The following is a 26,624-nucleotide window of genomic DNA, read 5'->3' as shown; positions in this document are numbered from 1 at the left end:
CTGGAAAGAATTAATCATTCTAGTTGCCTTTGATAACATTCATGATCCATGGGAGTAGATCAAAATATCAACATTAACTTGAGTTTGGAAGAAGTTGATTCCTACCCTCATGGATGACTTTGAGGGGTTCTAGATATTAGTGGAAGAAGTAACTGCACTTGTGGTAGAGATAGCATAAGCAATATTAATAGAATTAGAAGTGCAATTTGAAGATGTAATGAATTGCTGCAATGTAATGATAAAACTTTATTAATGAGATGTTGGTTTTTATGGATGAGTAAAGAAAGTAGTTTCTGGAGGTGGAAACTTTTCCTGGTGAAGATGCTGTGAACATTGTTGAAATGACAGTGAGTTGGAATATCACATAAACTTGATAAAGAAGCAACTGGATTTGAGGATTGACTCCAATTGCAAAGGAAGTTCTGTTAGTAAATTTTTATGAAACAGCATTGCATGCTGCAGAGAAATCTTTCCTGAAAGGTGCAGTCAGTCAATGTGGCAAATATCATTGTTGTCTTATTTTAAGAAACTGCCACAGTCACTCCAACCCTCAGCAACCATTACCCTGATCAGGCAGCAGCCGTCAACATCGAGGCAAGACCCTCCACCAGCAAAAAGAAAACATGCTAAAGGCTCAGGTGATCATTAGCATTTTTTAGCCATAAAGTATTTTATATATATTTTCTTTTAGACATAATATTATTGCACATTTAATAGGCTACAGCATTGTGTAAACATTACTGTTATATGCCCTGGGAAACCAAAAAAATGTTGTCACCCATTTTATTGCGGTATTAACTTTATTGCGGTAGTCTCTAACTAAACTTGCAACATCTCCAGCATATGCCTGTACTGTTATTTGACTGCAGTGTTAACACTATTAGCAGAGAAAGAAGCAAGGGCTAAGTTTTTAAGATTGGTATATGATATGTTAATGTGATTGGACGTCATAAAAGTAAAGGAGAAACACTGAGGAAATTTAAGCAAGGGAATTAAGAAGTGTTTGGAGGAGAATCACAGAAACCTCTTTTGGGGTTAAAGAGAGCATTTTGTCAGTTAACTTTGTGTATTAAACCATGAGGAAAGTTATGAGTGCCTTCATTCATTAGGCATGTGTTTGCTATAGAAAGAACTTAAACTATTTAATGTTTATAAACAATATCCAAGGATTTTTCATCAGAATAATATGCTATAATACTTATGCAGAACTATCTGGTGTATTTATTCCTCATGTTTTATTCCAGAAATATGTTTTATTTTGTCTTTTACAATTGTCTATTTTCTGCGTAACCATATTTTTAAAAATATTACCTTGTCTGAATTATACACATTATTATTGTGTTAATTATCTGTTGAAAGTTTATATGGAACAGATTATCATAGTGGATCTTAGTAACAGCTAATTTAATCTCCAATTTGAATTTATTTATATTTTTTAAAAGAACAAGTAAGAATATAACCTAATAAGATCTCAAGTTGCTTGCCCGAAACAGCCCGATTGTCTTTAAGATATGACTAGTTAACTAGCATCCTTTATGTAACTATGCTTTTTAATCCAAATAGTGGTTTGCAAGACCCTCTCTTTCCCTTCAATTCATTAGATGAACTTGATAATTTTAGCACATTCTTTTATATTATATTTTCATTTTTGTTTATCTGAAATATTATATCAGAGTTTATTATGTATGGCAAGCTGACATTTTGCACAAACACATCAATTTATCTTTCATAAAATAAGAAATTTTCTCTCACAAATTTTGACATTTTGTAGTAAATATCAAGCTATTAATCTACTTCTCTGTCCAAATGCATTTAATGCAACTTTTTCATAAAATCATAAAATTTAAAATATTGATCATTATTAATTCATGAAAAATATAGCATATCTTAAATTCAAGTTTTAGATTTTGGACATGTTTTCAATATGAATTTACATTTACATTTGAATTGACAAACTGTATTATCAGGGTTACTGTAGTTTCAGCTAACTTAATTTTTAGCATGTCTTATCAATTATTTTGGGGGTTTTTTAAACAGATAGGGAAAATGAGAATATGAAATTGTGTCATTAATCAGTCTTTATTTTGATGATTTTGTTTGAATAATCGCTGTATAATGAAATTATTACAGAAGACAGAATTACAAAGGTGCATTTATACTGGCTTAAGTTTTAAAACTAACTTTAAATGTAACTTGTGTAAACATGTCATATTTTTCATGGGAATACCAGAGAACTAAATGGAAAACGTTATTTGCAAGAGTCATGTTCTAGCCATGGCATCAACAAATAGGAATCTTCCTAATTGGAACATAATAGATTTTACAGTCATAAATATCCCATACCCTGAGAAGATATACTTTCATAAAAAATACAAATTTAGAATATTGTTGCCATTATTGATTTGTCTCACTGTTTTTTAAAAGCAGTTGGCTAAATAAACATTCTTTTAAGATGGTATCATTTTTAACACATTAATAAATAATATTTCATGTAATGCCACCTAATTGAGACACAATAACATCTGTACCTTCTTCCTTTCATAGCTCTTAATAAGGGTATTTGAAGTCTTAAGAATACTCCCATGCTAGAATTGAACAATGAGAACTCGTGGACACAGGAAGGGGAACATCACACTCCAAGGACTGTTGTGGGGTGGGGGGAGGGGGGAGGGACAGCATTAGGAGATATACCTAATGCTAAATGACGAGTTAATGGGTGCAGGAAATCAACATGGCACATGGATACATATGTAACAAACCTGCACATTGTGCACATGTACCCTAAAACCTAAAGTATAATAAAAAAAAATAATAAAAAAAATAAAAAATAAAAAGAATACTCCCATGCTAAATCTTGCTATTGAATCTATTCTATAAATTTCTTGAAGTTAGTTATTTATATTTATAAATATTTCTAAATTATATTTCTAAATTATATTCATTAATTTATAATAATTTATTTATTTATTCAGTAGTTTTACCGAGTGCTTTCTATATACTGTCTACCAACTACTGTTCTAGTCATTGGAAGAGTGCTATGAACAATATGAACAAGGCTACTATTCTCGAGAAGCTTACATTTTAGTGGGGAAAAGACATTTGAACTAATGATCAACCAGTAAAATAAAATAATTTTAGATTGTAGTTTGAAAAACATAGTTTTATATAATACTATACAGTAAGGGGATGGTAAACTACGTAAGTGTCTTTAAGAAGTATAATATTTGTGGTGAGACCTACATGATACAGAGCAAGCCATGTGAAGACCAGTTGCCCTGCATCACATAAGAATGATTCTCCTTTGTGCTTATTCCTTTTCCTAGAAACCAGGCTTGTCCAACCTGCAGCCCACGGGCCACATGCAGCCCAGGATGGCTTTGAATGCAGTGCAACACAAATTTGTAAACTTTCTTAAAACATTATGAGATTTTTTTGCGATTTGTTTTTTGTTTTTGGCTCATCAGCTATCATTAGTGTTTGTGTTTTATGTGTGGCGTAAGACAATGCTTTTTCTTCCACTGTGACCCAGGGAAGCCAAAAGATTGGGCATCGCTGCACTTTCCAGTTTTATTAGAAGGGGCCTGGAATTGCTGTATGCTATTGTAGACAGAGAAAAACTGAGAGTAGCCAGATACACTTGAACTTAATGCAGTGCTTCATTTCTTTCTGCTCTCTGTATCAAATTTTTCTGTTGGATCTCAGCACTTCTGCATATTTTTAGATGTTAAAGAGCGATTTCTTGTCCCACCCATGTGAATAGTAGAAGACAGGACATTTTTCATGTTCTTTTTTCTCACAGCACTTACTGAGTTCCAACATATTATATAATTTATTATTATCACCATTTATTATCTGCTCTCTCAGTAAGAATTTTTTCACTGCTAGCTTTTTTTTTTAACTGATACATCCAAGTACCTGGTACAATGCCCAGAATATAATAGATACTTAGTGATTTATTTGATATATGCATAAATGTATACCCCTTAAGAGGGAATCTTGAAAGAGAATCTGATTGAGTTAGTGTCTGCTTGGCATTGCTTACTAATTTTACCAAATCATCCTTGGATCTGCCTTCCATTTCCATAATCAATTATATCTTATTTTTAAAGTATATACCTGACAATGGACTACAACAGTATTTTCCATAGGGAATTTCCTGTGGAATTTTCTATGGAAAGTCTCGGGTGGAGGAACATTTTGAAATATTCGTACAACAAATTGTAGTGCTGACTCTTCTGTTGAATAGCCAGTATGGAATATATTCAACCTGAGCCTGTAGCCTCCAGATGGGACTCCAAGTACAAAAACTTCTTGTGCTGAGTCTACATTTACTCTTGAGTGCCATTTATTTTAACAGATTAGTCACTCTGAGTGTCCCTTGCATTAGTTTTTAAGAAAGTCTGTATTTCTGATGGTACTTTTTATAGAGACTTTACCCATAAACTTCATCCCACCATTAATACTCTTTATTATAAAAGGTAGGAGAGTATATCTGTAGCAGGAGTTGGTTGAGGTCTTCAATCAGTACTTTACTTAATGTTCAAGTATCATGTGTAACCTAATTTGAACCGCAGCTATTATTTTTGATAATTTTAAAAACAATGTTAATTTTGGGAGGTCCAAGTGTCTCATCACGCCCAGGAAGTGGTATTTCAGCTTATTCTCTGAAAACAAGCTGGAATTAAAATAGCATTCGTATTTCTTATGAAAACTTTTACATTTGTCTTTATTATATTTATTCATAGGTAAAGATAGATAATATAATTATTTCAAGTTTTAGAATGTTTTGGTTCTTTGTGACTTTTACCTGAAGAAGTAGTCATTTTCCCCTGGCTACTTTATTTATTCAAATATTCTTTGGGCAGATGTAAAAAAATATATAGAGATGTTTCATGTGTGCGTATGGCTTGCTTACTTGCCTGAAATTATGGTCTTTCTTATAAGGTACTTAGTTATATGGACCCACAGATGGCAGGTAAACCATAATAAAATTCTGCAGTTCCAGCCTGAATCATGTGCTTCATCAATTTAAGTATATTGTTACTCTGTTGGTTACTCCCACTACTTATACACAATTTAAATTAAAGAAATGCCAAATCCTTTATATGTTAAAGAATGGCAGATATTTGGGAGAGATAATGAGTTAAATAGGGATTGCACAAAGGGATTAGTGAAGACCCATATTTGAATATTATATATTTTAACAATCAATACTTTTTCCCCTAAAAATGTGCCGCTTGCTCTTTGAAAATTTTCCATTTCAGTTCCTTTCTCCACTTTTGTTGGACCTTCTTTGTTTTGTCTGTATTTATTTTGTTCTGCTTAATTTTGATTTTCACTTTTAGCAGTTTCTCCTCATTATGAGACCAATCCTGGAAAAGAGATTTGACTGGTTGCTTTTGAAAATTCATGTACTCCAACTGTTCCAGGCTTCTTTAGAACTTCCTCAGGATCCCTTCAACTAACCTACTCTTGTACTGAGCAACTCTACACTTCTGTTTTCACTTCCTTGTTCAAATTGGCCTGGCCTAGTTTCAGTTAATACCTTTTTGAAGCTTTTGAGTTTTCCTATTGATTCCCTGTTTTTCCTGCCTCATAGACACTGGTACCATCCACATCTTGAGTTTGTCGTTTACCCGTACCAGTTTATATTTTGATGTTTAAGGGAATTATCTGCCACTTACTTTTGTTAGAATAGTTGTTCTTTTTTTTTTTTTTTTTTTGGCTTTTCAATTTAGCTGCTATATATTTTAATATTGGAAGTCAAGGATATCAAAAACTATCCTGCTACTCCCACCGCCCACTCAGAACTCTGTCCCTTGGATTGCATTTGTTAATTTCTAAGTAGTTAAGCTTGTTTTTGCCATATGTGAAATTATAGTTTTAATTTTATTTTATTGGAATATGTTAATATAGCTCATAAAAGCTGTCATTTAGATTTTTAAAATACTTTCTCTGTACAGTGTTTATTGTCTTCTTTTTAAAATGTTCTATGGATTAAAAATATATTTTAAATCGTCTGCGTTCTTGATGATTTCTGCTCTGTTTTGTAACAGAACTTCTTGAAATTTCAGCCTATAGTTTGTTTATACTGTGTCATATTCCACATTCTCCTTATTCTGTTTGTATTAACATCCCCACCACTCTGTTGAAAGTTCATTTGTTTAAATTACTCATGAAGTTCATGTCAAATCCAGCAGCTATATTTTCATCCTCATCTTAACCAACATAATCAACCACTACTTTCTTCTTGCAACATTTCTGTTCTTTGACCCTCTTGACACAACCCTTTCCTGGTTTCCTCCCACCTACCTTTCCACTTCTTTTTTTTAAGCTCTAATGATGGGGTGGCCCTGAATATCCTCTTAGAGATAATTTCTCCTGCATCTATTCTGTCTCCTAGGGACTATCATACAAGTACATGATTTAAAATGACATTTATGTTCCTTTGATTTCCAAATTTTTAAATCTAACCTTTCCTCTGAACTTCAAGCTAGTAGTTACTGTCTACTCTTGAACATTTAATAGGTATTTCACATTTAACATATTCTAAGTAAGTTTTTCTTTTCTTATTTCTCCCTTGATCCTCATGGCCCTTTTCTGTTCTCAGTAAGTAGAAATATCATCTTTCCACTTGTTCTTGTGAGAGCAAACTGCAATAGTCATGATTAATTCTTCTCCTTCATTCACCTGTCATATCTAATCCTTCAGCGTGTCTCCTCACTTCTCTCTCTAAATTATGTACCTAACTACTTATTTTTGTCTTGATGACTGCTACTCTTGTGCAAGCTACTATCACCTTACGACTAGAAAAATCAAATATCCTCTTCTCTTCTCTTCTGGATTTCCCCAATTATTTCTTTCTCACCCAACAGCCAGAATGATATTTTTCTTGAGAGTTAGATCATGTCATTCACATAGCTCAAAACTTTCCATGGGTTCCCATTGCCCTTATAACATGTTCCGAACTCTTTGTCATAGCCAAAGACCTGTGTGACTTGCTTTTTGCTTTCTAATCTGAATTTATTTACAACTACTCTGTCCTTTGCTCACAATACTCCACATCTTATGACTTTTCATAAACGTGTCTAACCTAATCATCATCTTTACACTTGAGAAACCTCTACCAACAGATATTTGTGTGGTTTTAAATTTCTTATTTGGATATAAGCTCATATATCACCCCTTTAGTGAGGCCAGCAGCTCTAACTACCTGATCCAAATTAGCCGCAAATCCTCCTAGCTCATATCATCTTTGTTTTTTTCCACTCAAAACACCACTGTCAACAATTATGATTTCCCCCTACAAGTTTACCTGGTTATTTTCTGCCTCCTGCTATTAGAAAATAAACGCCATAATAATAGGAGCTTTGTCTTATTACAATGGTGTCACTAGCACCTAGAACAGAGCTTGTTTAGTGACTATTTCTTGAATATTTTTACATGATTTAAATGATACAAGTAGATCAATTTTGTGTCTCTAACTTTTAAAAGAGATATGCATATTAATAATTTCTTCCAAAATTTTGCCATTATCAAATTCCCCTTATATGTCCAGGCATTGTGTTTTTACTTACTTGGTCTGCATTTTTGGTGCATATTGTTTTATTATTGTTATATTTTCTTTGTCTCAGTGTTTTATTTGATCAGGTTTTGACTCTGAATTTCACTTTGCTATTAATATTGGTTTATATGTTTTATTGTTTTTAAGTGCCTATTATATCTTCTTACAGTATTTTATATTTTGGATAAAAATGTGTCACTGTTCTATATGTGTTTTCTGCTAAAAACATAAAGCTGAATTGTATCTTTACTGCAAAAATCTCTGTCTTTCAATGTGGATTCAGCCTGTTGACATTTACTGCAATTACACTTTATCTTATTCAGTTAATTTTATGTTATATTTATTAGTTTATTTGTTATTTCATCTGTTCTCTTTTTTTATATATTTGCTAATTATTCAAGCCTTTATTCAAGGTCCTTATGCCCCCTTTTCATTTAGGTATTTATCAACATTGCATAAGGTTTCCTCCTATTCCAATTTGTCTTAAATAAACGAATTTTCTTTATTATGATTTCAAAATATTATCATTTCGAAGATTTTCCTGTTCTTAATTATTGTTTCCAGAATTCTGTTACCATGGATTTAAGTTCTTGTTGACAATATTCTTTGATAAGCTTCATTTCTATGACATTCTTATGGAGCATCACCTGGGAAGAAAATTTGTTTTTTTAAACTTTAAAAGATGTTTTTTCTTTAATCTTTTATGATATTTTCACCTATAACCAATCTCCTATGCCAATTATCTTTCTTCAGCCTTTGTGTAAGTGTTTCATAATTCAATAGCTTAGAAGCTTGTAGGAAATGAATATTACTATATTTAAGCTTACATGTACATGCCAAAGAATCATTTTCTCAACTTACTATAATTCTTTATATAAGAAATACTGATATCCCTTATTTTAGAGTGCCATTTAAATTCCTTAGTGTTCTTTCCTTGCACTGAAAGCTGGGACAATTATAGGATTCATTTCCTTTGTTTTTCTTCATTCAGGGATCATAATCTCTGGCCACTTGTCCAATGCCTGAAATTGGTTGTTTCAGATACTTCACCTAGTTTTCCAGTTGTTTATAGCAGGAGAGAAAACTCATTCCTTTTAGTCCATTTTCAGTAGAAATTCTATTATGTTTTTGAAACACTTTCATAAAATATTATTAAAAGAAAAAGAGATTTTAATACCTGAATGGTTTAGCTTCAGCAATGTGGGAAAACTCACTTATATTGACATCTCATTTATACATGATACAAAAGTTTAATAATGTTTATATTGTAACTTTTACATGCCAGAAATTATGGTAAGCATTAAATTTCTATTAATTCAGTTAGATTTTCTATAACATTATAAGGTAGATGCTTTTATTATTACCATTCGCATATGGGAAGACTGAGAAATAGACTAGTTTTTCAAAATATGCAGGGCTAGTAAGTGAAAAGCCACATTACACAATCAGTTATTCTCTATCCAGATGCTATATTGTTGATTGATACACTATAATACACTTCCTCAGGACAGATGTTATAGTTTGATCTCTATAATGTTAACAGAAATGGAGAGCAACTTTAACTTTTTGGCCAGTTTCACCTTTTAAAATTAACTTATTAACATTAACAAGTTTTAAAATGATGTGACATATTTTATTATTTGAATGGTGTGTAACAAAACATTTGTATATATATATATATGAAGCTTCCCCAGATGAAGATATATAGGGAGAAAATTCCCTGTTTTCTTAACTGAGTTGAAATGTGGGTTGTTTGGTTAGGCATATTTAATCTGTCATAGTATTTCACATGAAACTCTTAGCGTGCATCCTTAAAGTAATTTTCTAATAGTTTTTAAAATATTTAATGTCACATTCTACACTATGACCATCATTAGCAGTTGGATATATTAGGTATTCTAGATGAAGTTTTGATTCCGTCATATATTTGACTTATAATATCATGATCCAAATGTCTTGGTGATTTAGAAAAACTATATTTACAAATGTCATGAAATATCACCACAGGTTTTAGAGAAGAACATACTTTCAATTTTTTTTATTTTGATTTTTCAGATTGCATTCTCACAACACAATACAATCATGGACCTTGTGCAGTTTTTTGTCACCTTCTTCAGGTAAAAGTTTGCTTTGACTGACTTTGAACTTGTCAAGCCTATATTCTGATATATGTCCTGTCAATCTGTTAGATAATTGACCAATTCTGTAACCTTAAATTATCATAGAGTATGCCTTGAATAGCTTTATATGCTTAAATATATCCCACAGAACAGAGGGAACATAGCTGAAATGTACTTGTGCAAGATTATTTTGCTGTTACACTATTTAATAGCTAATGGATTCAGTGGAAAGAGGATAACTTTGTGTCCCCCATCACATAAATAATTATAGCCTGTTTTAATTAATGAAATTAACAATGCATGCACCACATGGATTAGTTACTTCTACAAGAACTAAACTAATTTGTTTATTTCTTAGTTAATTTTGTTAATTGTGTGACATATTTGTTGTAGGTTCATAAAAAGGGTTCCACAGTGAAGGAGCTTTGTAAAATGCTATGTGTCCTAAAGTTAAATAGCACTTTTTTGGTTGGTTTTCAACTGGCATTACTTCTCAGAGCTTTTAAAATGCTAATTTGCAATGTGTCATTCTACAACAGAGGTTATAGTTTGTAGCATTCTCAAAACATGAAAACTGTTTTCAGGGAACATTTATTTTCATTTCCGTGGGACGTAAATGTAGAGACTCTGGGTTAGGAGTTTAAGTTATAAAATATCTGTGTTATGAGATCGTAGATCCTCTGGATTGGAAGAGATCTTATTTTTGTTAACATTATTATTCACGTGTGAAGTTTATGCTGGTCGTTTGGGTGCCTTTGTGCAAATTAGACAAATATGACTTCTCCTTCTGGCAGATAAAGCCCCACATCATGGCACACAAGTTTGAAAATAGTGCAGTATGAATTTTAACCAACACCCACCAACTTGGCTGGGCTGCCATACAGTAAAGACCTGTACAACTCAATCCTTAGCACAGATGATGTATTTGGAACTTGTCTAAACACAAAGTAACCATCATCTTGTTGATTGTCTTGTCCAGACATCCATAAAGTATTTGAATTTCTAATACCTTCTTCACTGGAGTCAGCAAACATTTTCCATTAAGGGCCAGATAGTAAATATTTCAAGATTTGTGGGCTGTATGGTCTTCATCGCATCTATGCAACTTTTCTGCTATAGTGTTAAAGCAGACAAAGCCAATATGGAAACAAATGGGAATGGCTGTGTTCCAATAAAACTTTATTATAAAAACAGCTGGTGGATTGAATTCAGCCTGTGGACATAATTTGCCCAACCACTGATCAGTTTTATGCCTGAATGCCTTTAATGACAGGAAGCTCACCAGCTCCTCAGATAGCATTTTCTATCATCAGATAACAAATTGTTCTTTATAACTGAGCTGAAATCTGCCTCCCTGTGATATCTCTCCTAATTCTTCCATATGGGCCCATATATAACAATTTCAATTTCTTATTTCCATTTACAGTGCTTCAGATTTGTAAAGTATTTTCTACAGTTTACACATTCCTTGTTCATTTTTCTACTTCTCTCTATAAGAGAAACCTTTGCCATATTGGTCAGTTTACTCTGAAAACAATCATGTTCATCCATGCACCTTAAAATATTATAATTTCTATAAACATATTTATCACTAATATGTGTAAAAAGTGCATTTGTACTTTAAATTGTTCCTTAAAATGAAATTTGAGGAAACATCTTAAATATGTTTAATATTTTACAACTTTGTACTTCAGAAAACAAATGAATTTTAAGGCTATTAACAAAGTTATGGTATGGTTTTAGAAAGTACTAGAAGTTACAATTGAACAAGCATTATTGAATGCATTAAAACAACTTTTGTTTTTGTTGTTGTTGTTGTTGTTGTTGAGACAGGGTCTCACCCTGTCACCCAGGCTGGAGTGCAGTGGTGCTATTTTGGCTCACTGCAACCTCCACCTCCCGGGTTCAAGCAATTCTCCTGCCTCAGCTCCTGAGTAGCTGGGATTACAGGCACCTGCCACCACACCCAGCTAATTTTTGTATTTTTAGTAGATAGGGGGTTTCACCATGTTGGCCAGGCTGGTCTCCATCCCCTGACCTCAGATGATCTGCCCACCTCGGCCTCCCAAAGTGCTGGGATTACAGGTGTGAGCCACCACGCCTGGCTTAAAAAAACTTTTTGATGCAGAATAGTCTGGAAGAAAATCCACTGAAAGTTTGGTTAAGTGCAAAATTTCACAAAGTTGAATATGTATGTAAATTATTTGAATCTTCAGGTTTTTTATTTTAAGCTTTTGAATTTGTGTGCGTATTTAAATTCAATAGCTCTTTTGTTAAGTAAAAGAAAATTACTGTTAATGTGTACCATGTCTTAGAGATCATCCTATTTATTATGTTGTCATCATGGACAATGTAAAATGAAATATTCTAATCTTTGTGTGTGATAAAATATATTTGATGGGTTTTTTGTCATTTAAATTCTTCCAGTAGTGAAATGTAAATTAGATCACTTAAAAAACTGTGTCATTGTTAAGAAAAATATGGACAGGATATTTTGAAGCTTATTAATTATTAAGTTTTATAAAGCTACTGCTAAACTTTAAGAGATTTTAAAACAGGTTAACATTTATGGAGACCCCTCAATCAGGCCATTTTTACTGTTATTGCTGTTATTTTGGTAACAGAGCTGAGTGTGTCAGCTTTGCAGTTTAGCCATTGTTCTGTACGGGCTGGTTCTCAAACTCTTTGTTAGATTTTACCTCTATATTGTGTGTAGTTCTTATGGTAAACATAATTGGGCCAGTACTAGGGAGATCACTTACAGACATAGCCTGGCTCTGTTCTTAATGTTTATGCCATCTTAAGTAGGTCACTACTTTAGTTTGTTTGTATTGCTGAAAAGGAATACCTGAAGCTGGGTAATTTATAAAAAGAGGTTTATTTGGCTCACAGTTGTGCTGGCTGTACAAGAAGTAGGGTGCCAGCATGTGCATCTGGTGAGGGTATCAAACTGCTTCCACTCATGGCAGAAGAGGAAGCAGAGCTGGTATGTGTAGAAATCACATGGGGAGAGAAGAAGTGAGAGCCAGAGACTCTTTTAAACAGTCAGCTCTCATGGGAACTAATAGAGTGAGAACTCATTTGCTACCATAAGGACACCACCAAGTCATTCATGAGGGATCTGCCCCTGCAACCCAACCTCCAACACTGGGTATCAAATTTTAATATGTGGTTTGGAGGGTTAAATATTAAAACTATAGCATTCTATCCCTGGCCCCTCAAATCCCTCGTGTCCTTCTCACATACAAAATATAATCATTTAATCCCAATACTTCCCAGAAGTCTTAACTTGTTTCAGGATCACCTCAGAAGTCCAGAATCCAAAGTCTCATCTGAGACTCAAAGCAAGTTCCTTTCAGCTTTGAGCCTGCAAAATCAAAATCAAGTTATTTATCTCCAAGATACAATGGTGTAACAGATATTGAGTAATCTCATTCCAAAAGGGAGAAATTGGTCAAAATATAGTGATAACATGCTGCATGAACATCCAAAATCTAGCAGGGAAGACATTAAATCTTAAAGCTCCAAAATTATCTCCCTTGGTTCCATGTCCTGCACCCTGGGAACATGGATGTACCATAGCTGTGCTCTACTAGGCAATCCCTAGTGGGTACTCTCTTCAGGGCCTCCAACTCCATATTTCTGCTCAGCATTGCCTCACTAGCATCTGTCTGCAGGGTCTCCACCCCTATGGCAGGCTTCTGCCTGGGCACTCAAGCTTTTCAATACATCCCCTGAAATCTCAGTGGAAGCTGCCAAGCCTCTACTACTCATACTTTCTAGCCTCCTTCAGTGGCAGCAGGGGCAATACCTGGGGCCGTTTGAGCAGCGAGATGTGGGGAGCACTTTCTGGAGATGGGGCATGGCAATGTTGTCCCAAGCCTGTCATCCAAAACCGTACCGTCTTCCTTGGGCTCTTGGTCTGTGATGGGAAGCCCAGAAGCCTGCCAGATTTGTGAAATGCCTTCAGGGTCTTTCCCCCATTATCTTTGCTAATAGTACCTGGCTCCTTTTATTCATGCTACTTTCTTTAACAAGTGTGTGCTACCCCAGCACTCTTCTGAAAACACTCTTTCCTTCTCTGCCACATGGCCAGGCTGAGGATTCTACAAATTGTTATCCCCTGCTTTCCTTTTGATTATACATTCCAACTCTAGGTTATTCATTTGCTCGTGCATGTGAACATAAGCTGTTAAAAGCAGCCACATTACTTCTTGAGCACTTTGCTGCTTGGCATGGACACAGTGTAGCAAAGTTCTTTGACAGGGCATAACAAAGGTTATCTTTGCTTCAGTTCCAATGATTTATTTCCTCATTTCAGTCTGACACCCTCAACATGGCCTTTACTTTCTATATTTCAATCAGCATTTTGGTCACAGCCACTTAACCAATCTCTAAGATGTTCCAAACTTTCCCTCATTTTCCTATCTTATGAGCACTCCAGTTCCAAAGCTGCTTTTACATTTTTAGGTATCTTTATAGCAACATACCACTTTCTGGCACCAATTGTCTGTCTTAGTCCATTTGCATTGCTATAAAAGAATACCTGAGGCTGAGTAATATATAAAGGAAAGAGGTTTACTTGGCTTATGGTTCTGCAGGTTGTGCAAGAAGTATGGTGTTGGCATTTGCATCTGGTGAGGGCCTCAGGCTGTTTCCATTCATGGTGGAAGAGGAAGGGGAGCTGGTATGTGTAGAGATCACATGGTAAGAAAGTAGGCAAGAGAGAGAGGACAGAAGTTCCAGACTCTTTCAAATAACCAGCTGTCATGGGAACATAAGACACAACGATGGCACCAATCCATTCATGATGGATCTACCCCCATGACCCAAACACCTCCCATTAGGCCCCACCTCTAACACTGAGTATCAAATTTTAACATTTGATTTGGAGGATCAAATATCCAAACTATACCAGTCACCTAGCTTCTCTAAATCTCAGTCCTTTCATGTATTGAACTAAAGGTTTTTTTTTTTCTTGATGTTGCTGTGAAATAATATAGTATATGATTCAAAAATTGAAAAGAATAATTTATTAAACTCTTTTCTTGTTTGTAAAATGGAGAAGTAGATGTATCTGAGTCAGAAAAGTCTGAATTGTTTATTGTAAAGAAATAAATTAAATGGAAATTTGGTAGAGACTACTGTCCCTGTAACTTTTAGACTTTTATGGTGGCATTAATTTTCTATATCACTGGATGACATAATATTTTGTATTTATTAACTTGTCCAGTTGGGAGTAGTTTCAGAGATTACCAGTTGGTCTTTTCCACTATGACTGATCTTATCCTATAAGCCAGAGACACAGTGTAGAGGTTATTCCAGCTACCTTGTACATCAGTTCTATTTATACACTTAAAGAGTGGGGAAATGACCAATGGGTGGATCCATTGACATAGTGGGCATACTGTGAGCAAGAATTTAGTCAGAATTTGTTATGTGCCCCCACGTCCTGAACACCCCAACTCTATTAGAGGCCATGATGATATTTTGAATGCTTGGCTATCTGTGTCACTTCTACCTCATGTCTAATAGGAGTCAAAATGTCTGCTTATTCCTCCTGTACTGTATATATATCCTCATGCATATACCTGTGCATATAATCAAGTATATGGTGTAGGTATTTTCAGGGATCATTTTACCCATTTTTCAAAATGTTTCAGGGACCTTCCTTCTATGGACTCAGTCACCTGATTAGTTAATGGGTTTTGGATTTTAAAATTAGCTGAAATCTGGGAACTGTGAAGAGAAACATGGCCCTCCATTGAAGCAACAACCCTCAGTCTCCTGTTCCTTCATTCTTACTTAAAATGAAACCAGATGTTAAATAGTACCACTGTTGGCTGCCCACCTATTTTGCCCTTCAGAATACCATGCTTTATTAATAATTCCTACAACTCTTTGTGAGCCAACCCCCTTGGCAGTTCATCCAATCTTGTTGATCCAATTATGGTAATTGTGGTTTCTGGATTCTGGCAGTTAAGCACTGACACCTGTCATCTATGACTTTGGGTCTCCATCTTTTTATGGCAATTAACAAACCTAGCCCTGTGACTATCTCTCCTATTTTCAGGCCTGCTCTGAAGAGGAGAGCCAACTCTAAGCCTCCTTATAATACTGGTGCCTCTCTCATCAGCATATTCATAACAGCCTTAATGCATAGTTTGTCCTTTCAATCCTCCCATGGAACACAACCTGGTAGTTCTTCTGGCCTCATATAATATGAACCATTCTAGCATATCCCCTTCTCTCAGTGTTTTTGTAACTTTCTCTTCCATAAGCCAGGACAACTCAGGCATTTCAATTTCACTTCTACTGGACATTGCATTTTTCAGGCTTCTACGAGTCACTCTAGCAACAAGTTTGCTCCATTCCCTGGAATCCTCAGTAGGGTATTACATCTCTGTGGTCCTGAAAATATGCACCAAAATCAATGAATTTTTATCTATCCAGTCTTCACATTTCGTTGCCCTTTATCAAATATTTAAATCTGGTCATACTTCCATGGCTCCTGCCAGTACGTGCTCCCTAAATCTTGCATCTGTTTCAATTGTGCAATCCATTTACTTTCGTATCAGGCTCAGTAGGGTCATGCTGTGATTTAATCCCACTAATCAGTCTGGCAGCCAAGAAAAGAAGTGGTGACAGTTTGTGAGGGGGCACCTGTTACCTAAGAGAGAAGAGAGCTCTTTAGTGTCTTCCAGCATAACAAAATGCTAGGTATTACTAGGGAAGCGGCCGGTAAAACCAACATCCTCAGAAGCATTCATTCATATATTCCTATTCCATATTTCAGGTTCCTAGGTCTCCTGAACCATGGCCCTTTTGCATAACACAACTTCTTTGGCTTAGCATTCTGTCATCTCTGGAGCTCTGCAACTCTATAACAATTAGATCATCATCCTGCTGGTCACTCATGTTGGCATTTCTGCTATCAGTCATGAGGGCCTCATTTAAAGCTATGAAAGAGACCCACTGGCTCTTTTATTTAGTCAGTAAGGTTTGTTAATGGCCTTCAGTCTCTCATTATCCCTCTACAGGTATCAATACAACATAATGATAATCAGTCTACTCCACTCTCTTTTGAAGGTGTTTTCCCCATCTTCCAAACGCCTGAATTGCTGTACCTTCAAGTATTTTCTCTATCAGTGCATTTTCTCAGGCCACCACTGGTGAAATCCAGCAATTTAAGTCTTCTGCCAGGAACTGTGTTCCACCCACCAACATGGATGTTGTCCTCTTAGCCTGCCAATCAGTGAGTGAATCAGTTCTTCATCTCCATCTTACCTTCTGTTTACTTGGACCATAAGTCCTCTGAGACGCAGAAGCCAAGATGGGATTAGATAAGCAATAAACGTGTTAGGGGAACTCCTGTGAGGGGAAATTGGGAGAGAGGAGGGGAGATAATGGGAGAACTTTAGACGACAATGCCTACCTGCCTTTGTGAGGGAGAGAGAAGGAAGAAAAGGAAGGTGAGTGAAAGAGCCTGAGAATGCAGGGCACTTCTAAGAATGTTTAACACCAGTGGTGCAGCCTTGAGCTAAAGTTACCTGTCAAAGGAGTCTTCCATCTCCCAGGAACAGACCCGCTTTGGTATCTCTGCCATGTTTAGTCCTTGACTAAGGACAGCCCTTGGAAAGCATGGGCTCAGTGTGAATAAAATTATGAATTTCAGAGTGTGGTAGCTGGGGCCACTAGTCAGTTATGCTCTCTGCCATCAGGGATCAGAGAGGTCCTTTTTTTTTTTTTTTCCCGAGATGGGGTCTCACTCTGCCTCCCAGGCTGGAGTGTAGTGGCACAATCTCAGTTCACTCAACCTGTGCCTCACAGGCTCAAGCAATCCTCCCACCTCAGCCTCCTGAGTAGCTGGGACCACAGGAGCTTGCCACCATGCCTGACTAAGTTTTTTGAATTTTTGATAGAGACAGGGTTTCGCCATGTTGCCCAGGCTGGTCTCAAACTCCTGAGCTCAAGTGATCCACTCACCTTGGCCTCCCAAAGTGCTGAGATTACAGGCGTGAGCCACCGTGCCCGACCAGAGAAGTATATCTTAGTGGTTGGCACAATGGAGTTATTTGTTGTGTGATGGTTGATAGAACTGAGCTATAAAACCTGTAAAAAATGACTTTGGTAATGTGTTTGTATTTATTTTTGTGTAGTTTATATTTTTGAGGGTAGATTTTTAAATTTGACTAAGCTTCAGTAATATTTGTGTCTGTGCAGGTTTTTAATTTTTTCCTGACCTAGTTGGTAATTGGCTTTTTAATGGAAATTGTCCTCTTTGTTTCATTTTACAAATTCATTGACATATTTACAATATTAATACTCTGAAGTTTTTTCTATATTAGAATCGTGCCTACCCTTTTATTGAGAATTTTGCCTATTTTTCCTTCCTTCCCTCCCTCCCTCCCTCCCTCCCGGCCTGCCTTCCTTCCTTCCTTCCTTCCTTCTTTCCTTCCTTCCTTCTCCTTCTTTCTCCCATTCTCTCTCCTTCCTTCCTTCCTTCTTTCCTTCTTTCCTTCCTTCCTTCCTTCTTCCTCTCTTCCTCCCTCCCTCCTTCCTTCTCCTTCCTTCCTTCTTTCCTTTCCCTTCCTTCCTTCCTTCCTTCCTTCCTTCCTTCCTTCCTTCCTTCCTTCCTTCCTTCTTTCCTTCCTTCCTTGCTTCCCCTTCCCATTTCTAAAAATAATCTGCTTCAGCCACATTCTGTAGACATTAATATGTAGTATGCTGGCCTCATAGAATGATTTAGGAATTGTTCCTTCCTCTTCACTTTTTGGGAAAAGTTTGAACATTGGTATTAGTTATTTTTTAAATGTTTGGGTAGAATTTTTCAGTGAAGCCATTGAGTTCAGGGCTTCTTTGTTGTGGTATATTTGATTACTGATTCAATCTCCTTACTGATTATAGATCTATTCCATTTTCTATTCCTTTATCATTCAATCTTGGTAGGTTTTATGTTTCTAGGGATTTGTCCATTTCACCTAGCTTATCCAATTTATTAGTGTATAATTGTTCATAGTACTCTCCTATAATCATTTTTATTTCTGTAGAATTGGCAGTAATGACCCCACTTTCATTTCTAAATTTAATAATTTGAGTTTTCTTTCTCTTTTCTTTTTTTTTGGTCAGTCTAACTAAAGGTTTGCCAATTTTGTTGCTCTTTTTCTAGAATCAACTTTTGGTATTGTTGATTTTCTCTACTGTTTTTCTATTTTCTCTATTGTTTATCTTGCTCTAATATTTATTATTTCCTTCATTCTGCTACCTTTGAATTTAGTTTGTTCTTCTTTTTCTAGTTCAAGTTGTAAAGTTAAGTTGTGTATTTGAGATCTTTCTTCTTTTTTAGTATGTTTATAACTATAAATTTCCCTTTTGTCACTGCTTTACAGTGTTCCATGAGTTTTGGTATGTTGTGTTTTAATTTTCACATTTCTCTAAATATTTTCTAATTTCATTGTGATTTTGTCTTTCATCCATTGATCAAATGTGTGTTGGTAATTTCCACATACTTTTTAATGTTCAAGTTTTTCTTCTGTTATTGATTTCTAACTTTATCCCACTCTGGGTGGTGAAGATACTTTGTACATTTATCTTTTAAAATCGATCAAGATATAATTTCTTACCTAACATATATTCTGTCCTGGAGAATGTCTCCTGTGCCCTTCAGGAGAATATGTATTCTGTTGTTTTTAGGTAGAATATCCTGTATATATCTATTAGATCTTGGTGGTTTATTGCATTACTCTAGACCTCTGTTTCCTTTATTATCTTCTGTCTGATTGTTCTATCCTTTACTGAGAATGGAGTTGAGTTATTGTTTTAATCATTTGGATTTCTCTCTGTTCCTGTTGTTACTTTTTGTCTTAAAGAACATTTTTAACATAAATATAGTATTTCTTTATTAGAATTTGTCTGTGTCTGTTTGCATATCTTTTAACATTTTTTCTCTTGTTATATTTTGTGTATGTTTCTTTTACACCAAAAATATCTGGATATTTTGGTTTTGTTTTAATAATCCGAGAATCTCTTAATTTTATGTGACAGGCAAATAAATGGAAATTTTCTTTTTTCTTCTCTTCTGATTTTTATTAATTGAATGAGCTTCTAATATTCTTTTATTTTCCTTTTAGCAGTTTAGGAATTATAGTTTTTTTTTATTTAATGATTACTCTTAAATTTTAACAAGCATATTTCCCTAACCAACAATAATATTAATCAGTATGTCTTTTATCCTCCTGAATCATATAGGAGAACTAAAAATCTTTGAAACTTTTACTTATCATTGTCTAATTTTTAAACATATTTTCCAATTTCTAATTTTAATTTGTGTTTTATTTGGTGATATAATTCACATATAATACAATCCACCAATTGAAAGTGCACAGTTATTCTTCAGCCATTATTGCAATCAATTTTAGAACATATCATCATCCCCAAAGGAAGCCATGTACTCATCAGTAGTCACTCCCCCCTCTCACATACCCCTAGTTCTGAAAAATCACTAATCTACTTTCTGTCCATAGATTTGCCTATTCTGGACATCTTATATAAATGGAATTGTACAATATGTGTTCTTTTGTGACTGGTTCCTTTCATTTAGCACAATGTTTCTTACCCGTAACGTAGTATGGATCAGTATTTTGTTTCTTTTTATTGCTGAATAATATTTCATCTTATATGTATAACACATTTTATTTCTCTGTTTATTAGTTGATGGTTATTTGAGTTCTTTCTTCTTTTTCACTGTTGTGAATAATACTACTATGAACATTTGTGTATAAGTTTTTATGTGGATATATATTTTCATTTGTCTTAAGTATATAATTAGGAGTAGAATTGTTGATACATGGTAACTCTAGGTTAAACATTGTGATAAACTGCCAACCTTTTTTCTAAAGAAGATGTATCATTTTATAATCTTACCAGCAAGGATCAGACATTTATTTTTTCCACATTCTTACTGAAGTTTGTATTAACTGCCTTTCTTATAGCCATCTTAGTGGGCATAAAGTGGTGAGAGGTGATGCATATTTAGAGGAATTAAAAATGAAAGATTAAAGGAATCTAAAGAATACAACAAGCAAAGAAATAATAAGAGTTAAGTGCTTGAAAAACAAAAACAATCAAAGATGACAACATGGAAGCAAGCATGCAAGTGAGCAGAATAACGCAAAGTTAAGTATAGTGTTCACGATTTGGAAAAAATAAGACATTGAATCATGTTGTACTTACAGATATTCTGAAAGAGAAAAAAGAAGAAAATGTAACTCCCTAAAGAAAAAAAGTAAACCTAATTTAGTCACAGGATCTCTACATCAAAGTGGTATAATCCTAGAATATTTGCCTGAAAGTTTTTTTTAAAAAATGTGTAAGGACACTGTGAAGAATTACAAATACACATAAGTCCCTGTTTAAAAAAATGAGATTATGATGATGGATATGTTAATGGAAATGAGACCTGAAGATACGGATTTTGCTAGGTAGAAACAATAGATGATTTCTTAACTGTATTGGAAGTTTACTTAGGAATTTTCTCCATGGTTCTGTTGTGGAATAAAGTAGATATTTAGGACTGAACCGTTCTTGTAAACCAAAATATTTAATGCGATGGGAGTAAACTAGTGATGGGACATTTTCCTGCAACTCAGTTAAACCAGTGCTCCCCATCTAGTTTACAAAACTGAGGTTTAGTGTACTAGACGCTGAAATAGACTTCTCCAAGAGTCATGTCAGTAATTTCACACTTTGACTTAAATATTGCTTTACACCTCAAACTTAACATGCTTTAAATTGAATTCGCTGTATTGACAAACAGTCTCTTTTTTTCCAGTTTTCTGTAGCTCAGTTATAGGTACCACTATTTAACTCATTTGAATACTTGGGACTCATTTAAATCCTCTTTCCTTAATGCCCTACATGAACATCAGTTCTAACTTCTTTCTATCAATATATTGTATTTAAATTAGCCAAAGTGGTTATTTTAAACATAAATTATTAACTCCACTGTTTAAAATCTTCCTTTTACATTTATAATTCAAAGTATGAGTATTCTCATATTTAAAATATACCAGTCACTTTTTCATTGTTAGAGGGGGCAGTGGTTAATTACTTGCCTTTTTTTTCAGCATTTTTTTGGTCCTTATTGTTTGTTTGTTTGTTTGTTTTTTACTTCCGTTGGAAGCATTTTAAAATTTCTGTGCAGTAAAATTCCTTTTGCGTGGAGTACAGTTGTGTGAGTTTTAACACATGCATCATTTATTATAATTACCAGCTCTCCCAGGATACAGAACAACGCCAAAGCCCCAGTGAATACCTCATAGAGCCTTCTTTGCAGTGGGACTTTCTCCCCACCCATACACCCTGGCAACCATTGACCTGATCTCTGTTCTCACAGTTTTGCCTTTTCCAGAATGTCATTCAAATGGCTTCTTTCCCTTAGTCTACTGCATTTAAGATTCATCCAAGGTGGTTTTTTGTATCAATAGTCCATTTCATTTCATTGCTAAGTAGTATCTCATTATACGGATATATCACACTTTGTTTATCCATTCACTCATTGAGAGATATAGATTGTTACATTTTTTGGTACTTATAAAAAATGCTGCTGTGATCAACATACCTACAAGTTTTACACAAACAAGTTTTCATTTCTCTAGTAATAAATACCAGGAAGTAGGGTTGCTGGGTCACAGGGTGGATGTATATTCATCTTTATAATAACTGCCACTGTTTTTCAGAGTGACTGTACAATTTTGTGCTGCGACCAGCAAAGCTCAGGGTTCCAGTTGTTGCACATTCTCACCAGTGCTTGGTCCTGTCAACATTTTTTGTTTTAGCCATTCCGATAGATGTGTAGTGGTATCTTGTGGTAATTTTAATTTGCATTTCCTTAATGGCTAATGATGTTGAATATCTTTTCATGTGCTTATTAGTTATATTTTTATTTTCTTTGGCGAAGTATTTTTCAAATCTTTTGCCTATTTTTAATTGCTTTTTAGTTTTGCTTTTTATTTTTGAATATTGAATGTTTTTTGTATATTCTGGAGACAACTCTTTTGCCAGATGTGATTTGCAAATATTTTCCCTCAGTCTTTGAATTGTCTTTTCATTCTCCTAACAGTATCTTTTATGGAGTTAAAAGTTTTAGTTTTTATAAAATTCAATTTAATGCATTTTTTAAAAATTGATTATGCTTTTGATGTCATATCCAAGGACTCTCCCTAACACAAGTTTACATAGATTTCTTTCTGACCGTTTTATACAGTCAATGCACTACATAACATTTTGGTCTATGACAGACCACGTATATGATGGTACTTATAAGATTATATTACTGTATGTTTACTGTACCTTTTCTATGTTTAGATACACAAAAACCATTGTGTTATAATTACCTACAGTATTCAATACAGTAACATGCTGTATAGGTTTGTACCCTAGTAACAATAGGCTATACCAATGGCTTTCATGTGTAGTAGGGTATACCATCAGTATTTGTTTAAGCACCCTCTATGATGTTTGCACAGGGATGAAATTTGTCTGATGATACATTTCTTAGAATATATCCCCATTGTTAAGTGACACATGACTGTATTTTTATGTTGTACATTTAGATCTATGATCCGTTTCAGTTATTTTTTGTTTATGTTGAGGTGTAATTCAATGCTGATTATTTCACATGTGGATATCCAGTTGTTACACCATGATTTGTTATAAAGACTAGCCTTTCCACTTTGAAATGCTTTTGCAACTCCGCCAAACATTCACCATAGGGTTCCAATCCCAGGTAAGATTGTGTAAACATACATCTCTTTTTCTCTAAGTGAACTCAACCATAAAAGCTGGACAAAATTCATGGGCAGCATTTGGTATATGATATCAGCAGGCAGAGCAGAGAAGAACACCAGAATTCAAAGTACTGGTGAACCATCTAGAAGTTTGCCATTTTTATCCTTTAGTGCCCCGTGACCTGAAGTCAATGCAATTTGAAACTTGAAAGTAACTACTATAGTTTGGACAGGGAAAAGTCCTCTAGTTCTGGCCCATCATTCTCTCTTAATCTCAGAGAGAATGAGGGAGACCTCCCTCCCATTTTTTCTCTTTTTCCTGAATTCACTCACCCATACCCCAGGCAGTCTGAAGCAGGAACATGGACAGCAGCAACATGGCTCACAGCGGGAAGCTGTAAGAACCAAAATCCCAAGGGAAGGGAATATTCCTCTAATCATAATGGAGCTCTGGCTACAGAGAGCCAAGATAAACCCTGTGGATTTCCTTCTTATCTGTCCTCCCAGCTCAAAACATGGTACAATAGGAAAAGTGTGTAGTTTCTGGCCACATGATGGAAAAGTAGAGCCCACAAAACCAGAAAGGACCTGGGAGATAATGGCTATAGAAAAGCCTTCCCATCAAATGTTGTGGGATGGGGGGAGGGGGGAGGGATAGCATTAGGAGATATGCCTAATGTAAATGACGAGTTAATGGGTGCAGCACACGAACATGGCACACGTATACATATGTAACAAACCTGCACGTTGTGCACATTTACCCTAGAACTTAAAGTATAATAATAAAAACTATATATATATATATAGTGCTTTATAAACTTCTGGGATCACCCCTGAGCTGCCTGGGTGCTGATCTGATCCTAATTAACATTATCATACCAAAGAATTGGAGAACTGAGCTCATAGGTAGAACTCTGCTTTGGGCCCGGACTGAACAGTGGGTGGCCCTCCCGCTACACAGACTCAAGAAGCACTTCAAAAGCTTTGGATGCATTGTGACCATAGCCTCCAGATGGATAAAACAAAATATCTCTCTAGAGAATATCAACATTATCTATAAACAATAGCTCAATCCCTTTGTAAAGTCAAGGTAGCACAAGAGAAAGGGTACAGTGGAGGCCGGGCTTGGTGGCTCACACCTGTAATCCCAGCACTTTGGGAGGCTAAGGCAGGTGGATCACGAGGTCAGGAGTTCGAGACCAGCCTGGCCAAGATAGTGAAACCGCGTCTCTACTACAAATACAAAAATTAGTCGGGAGTGGTGGCACACGCCTATAATCCTAGCTACTTGGGAGGCTGAGGCAGAATTGCTTGAACCCGGGAGGTGGAGGTTGCAGTGAACCAAGATCATGCCATTGCACTCCAGCCTGGGCAACAAGAGCAAAACTCCATCTTAAAAAAAAAAAAAAAAAAAAAACGGGAACAGTGGAGAGAATTCTAATGGAAGTAGTCATTCTTAAGTTTAATTACCAAGTCAAGGACTATCTCTCAATGTTTAGTGCTTTAAGAAAACTTTCATCGGGTACTAGATCTATTACCTATGCATATGGGAAAGGTGACATTTGATCCCTGCTTCGAATATAAAATAAATTCTAGAAGGAAAGGTAAAAACAATGAAGCATCTAGAAGATAATGTAGGAATTATTCTTCATAACATTAGAATGTAGAATGGATTCTTAAACAGGACACATAAAATACTGTAACAAAATTAGACTACAAAAAAACCCAACACTTTTTCTTATGAAAAGACACCATTAACATTATGATGAGTCAAGTCACACAGTGGTACAAAATATTTGCAAACTGTATAAAAGCCAAAGGCCTTATATTCACACTATGTAACTCATATAAATCAATTAAAAATAGTCTGAAAACTCCTTTCTCCAAAAATGACAAGAGACTGACATACACTTCACAAAAGAAGACATCCAAGTGTCCAACAAAATATGCAGGTGTGCTCAACTTAATTTTTATCTGGGAATTCAAATTAAAACCACAATGTAATACTGTTATATACCTACTACAGGGGATAAAAAGAAAAAGACACATATTACCAAGTGTTGGAGAGGATGTGGAGCTATTAATACTTTTAGTACACTAGAAATTGATGCAATGGCTTTGAAAACAAGTTGACATTATATTCTAAAGTTGAATTTACCTATACTCTATGGCCCAACAGTTCCATGTCGTCAAAGTCATGTGAACCATATTTATAGAAGCATGTTTTACATGCCCCAAACTGGGAATAATCAAAATACCCAAAAATAATAGAATGGAAAAATATACTCATATAACGTGGAGCAATGGGAACATAAAACAATTGCCAAAGGATCAAAATAGGTAACACAAACATAGTGTTGAATGCTAAGAGACAGAAACAAAAAAACAAATACTATAGTGTTATATTTGTAAAAAAATTAGGAATAGACAAGACTACAGTATGGAATTAAAAATAAATGTGATAGTTCCTTTTGAGAAGGAGAGAATGAATTAAGTTCTGTTTCTTCCAGCTGGTGGTTTCAAGGGTATATTGTCTTTGTGATAATTTATTGAGCTATATACTTAGGGTTTCTCTATTGTGTTATACATTAATGATTTAGGAAAGGTTTTCAAAATAATTAAAATTTTTGTTCTAACTATATGGTTTTAAAAGATGTGCTTCAAAAAACATTTAATGTAGGAAGAAACACTGTATATATTGTCCTTTGTCACTTTTTGTTGCAAGTTTGGAAGAATAAAGTATTATCCAAGTAGGCTACTTGTAATAGGACTTACCTAGGAAGATTTTCCTTATTAGATATTAGTCTTTCTAATACGCCATCAGGTGAGGCTTGAGACTACTCCATTTTCTGTAGAGCTTTAGGAAAAAATTTAAGAGTGACTAAAGATGCTCTGTAGCCTCAAAACCTGTTACAGAGCCGTGGCAGGGAGGTTAATTTAGGTACTCTTGTATAAATTTTTCATAAATGATATCTAGTAGATTTTATTCTTTCCCAGCCTTCATTTAACTCCCTCCACATGGCTGTGTAGCAAACCATCCAATTTAAATGGGATTTATCTCTCACTAGCTTCGTGATTGTGCCAATGCCATTTATTGCATCGTCAATGTTTGGTAAGGAGTGGGCATGTATAATAGTGTATTATACAAGCCTT

At 35.0% G+C, this 26,624-nt stretch overlaps 1 protein-coding gene across 8 annotated transcripts in view; it reads left to right on the top strand.

Moving 5' to 3' along the window:
- ATRNL1 (attractin like 1) overlaps positions 1-26,624 on the top strand; it is an 853,525-nt gene that overhangs the window by 421,060 nt on the left and 405,841 nt on the right. For 5 of the 8 annotated variants that reach the window (XM_030806602.1, XM_030806597.1, XM_030806590.1 and 2 more), the window contains one exon: positions 9,620-9,681. The exons of the other annotated variants lie outside the window; for them this stretch is intronic. In XM_030806602.1, the coding sequence (XP_030662462.1) occupies positions 9,620-9,681 (62 nt within the window). The remainder of the gene's footprint in view (positions 1-9,619; positions 9,682-26,624) is intronic. 8 annotated transcript variants of the gene reach the window in all.

Source organism: Nomascus leucogenys, chromosome 3 (genome assembly GCF_006542625.1).
Source record: "Nomascus leucogenys isolate Asia chromosome 3, Asia_NLE_v1, whole genome shotgun sequence".
Taxonomy (NCBI): domain Eukaryota; kingdom Metazoa; phylum Chordata; class Mammalia; order Primates; family Hylobatidae; genus Nomascus; species Nomascus leucogenys.
Note: the sequence above shows the minus strand (reverse complement) of the source record. Positions and strands in the feature narration are given on the sequence as shown.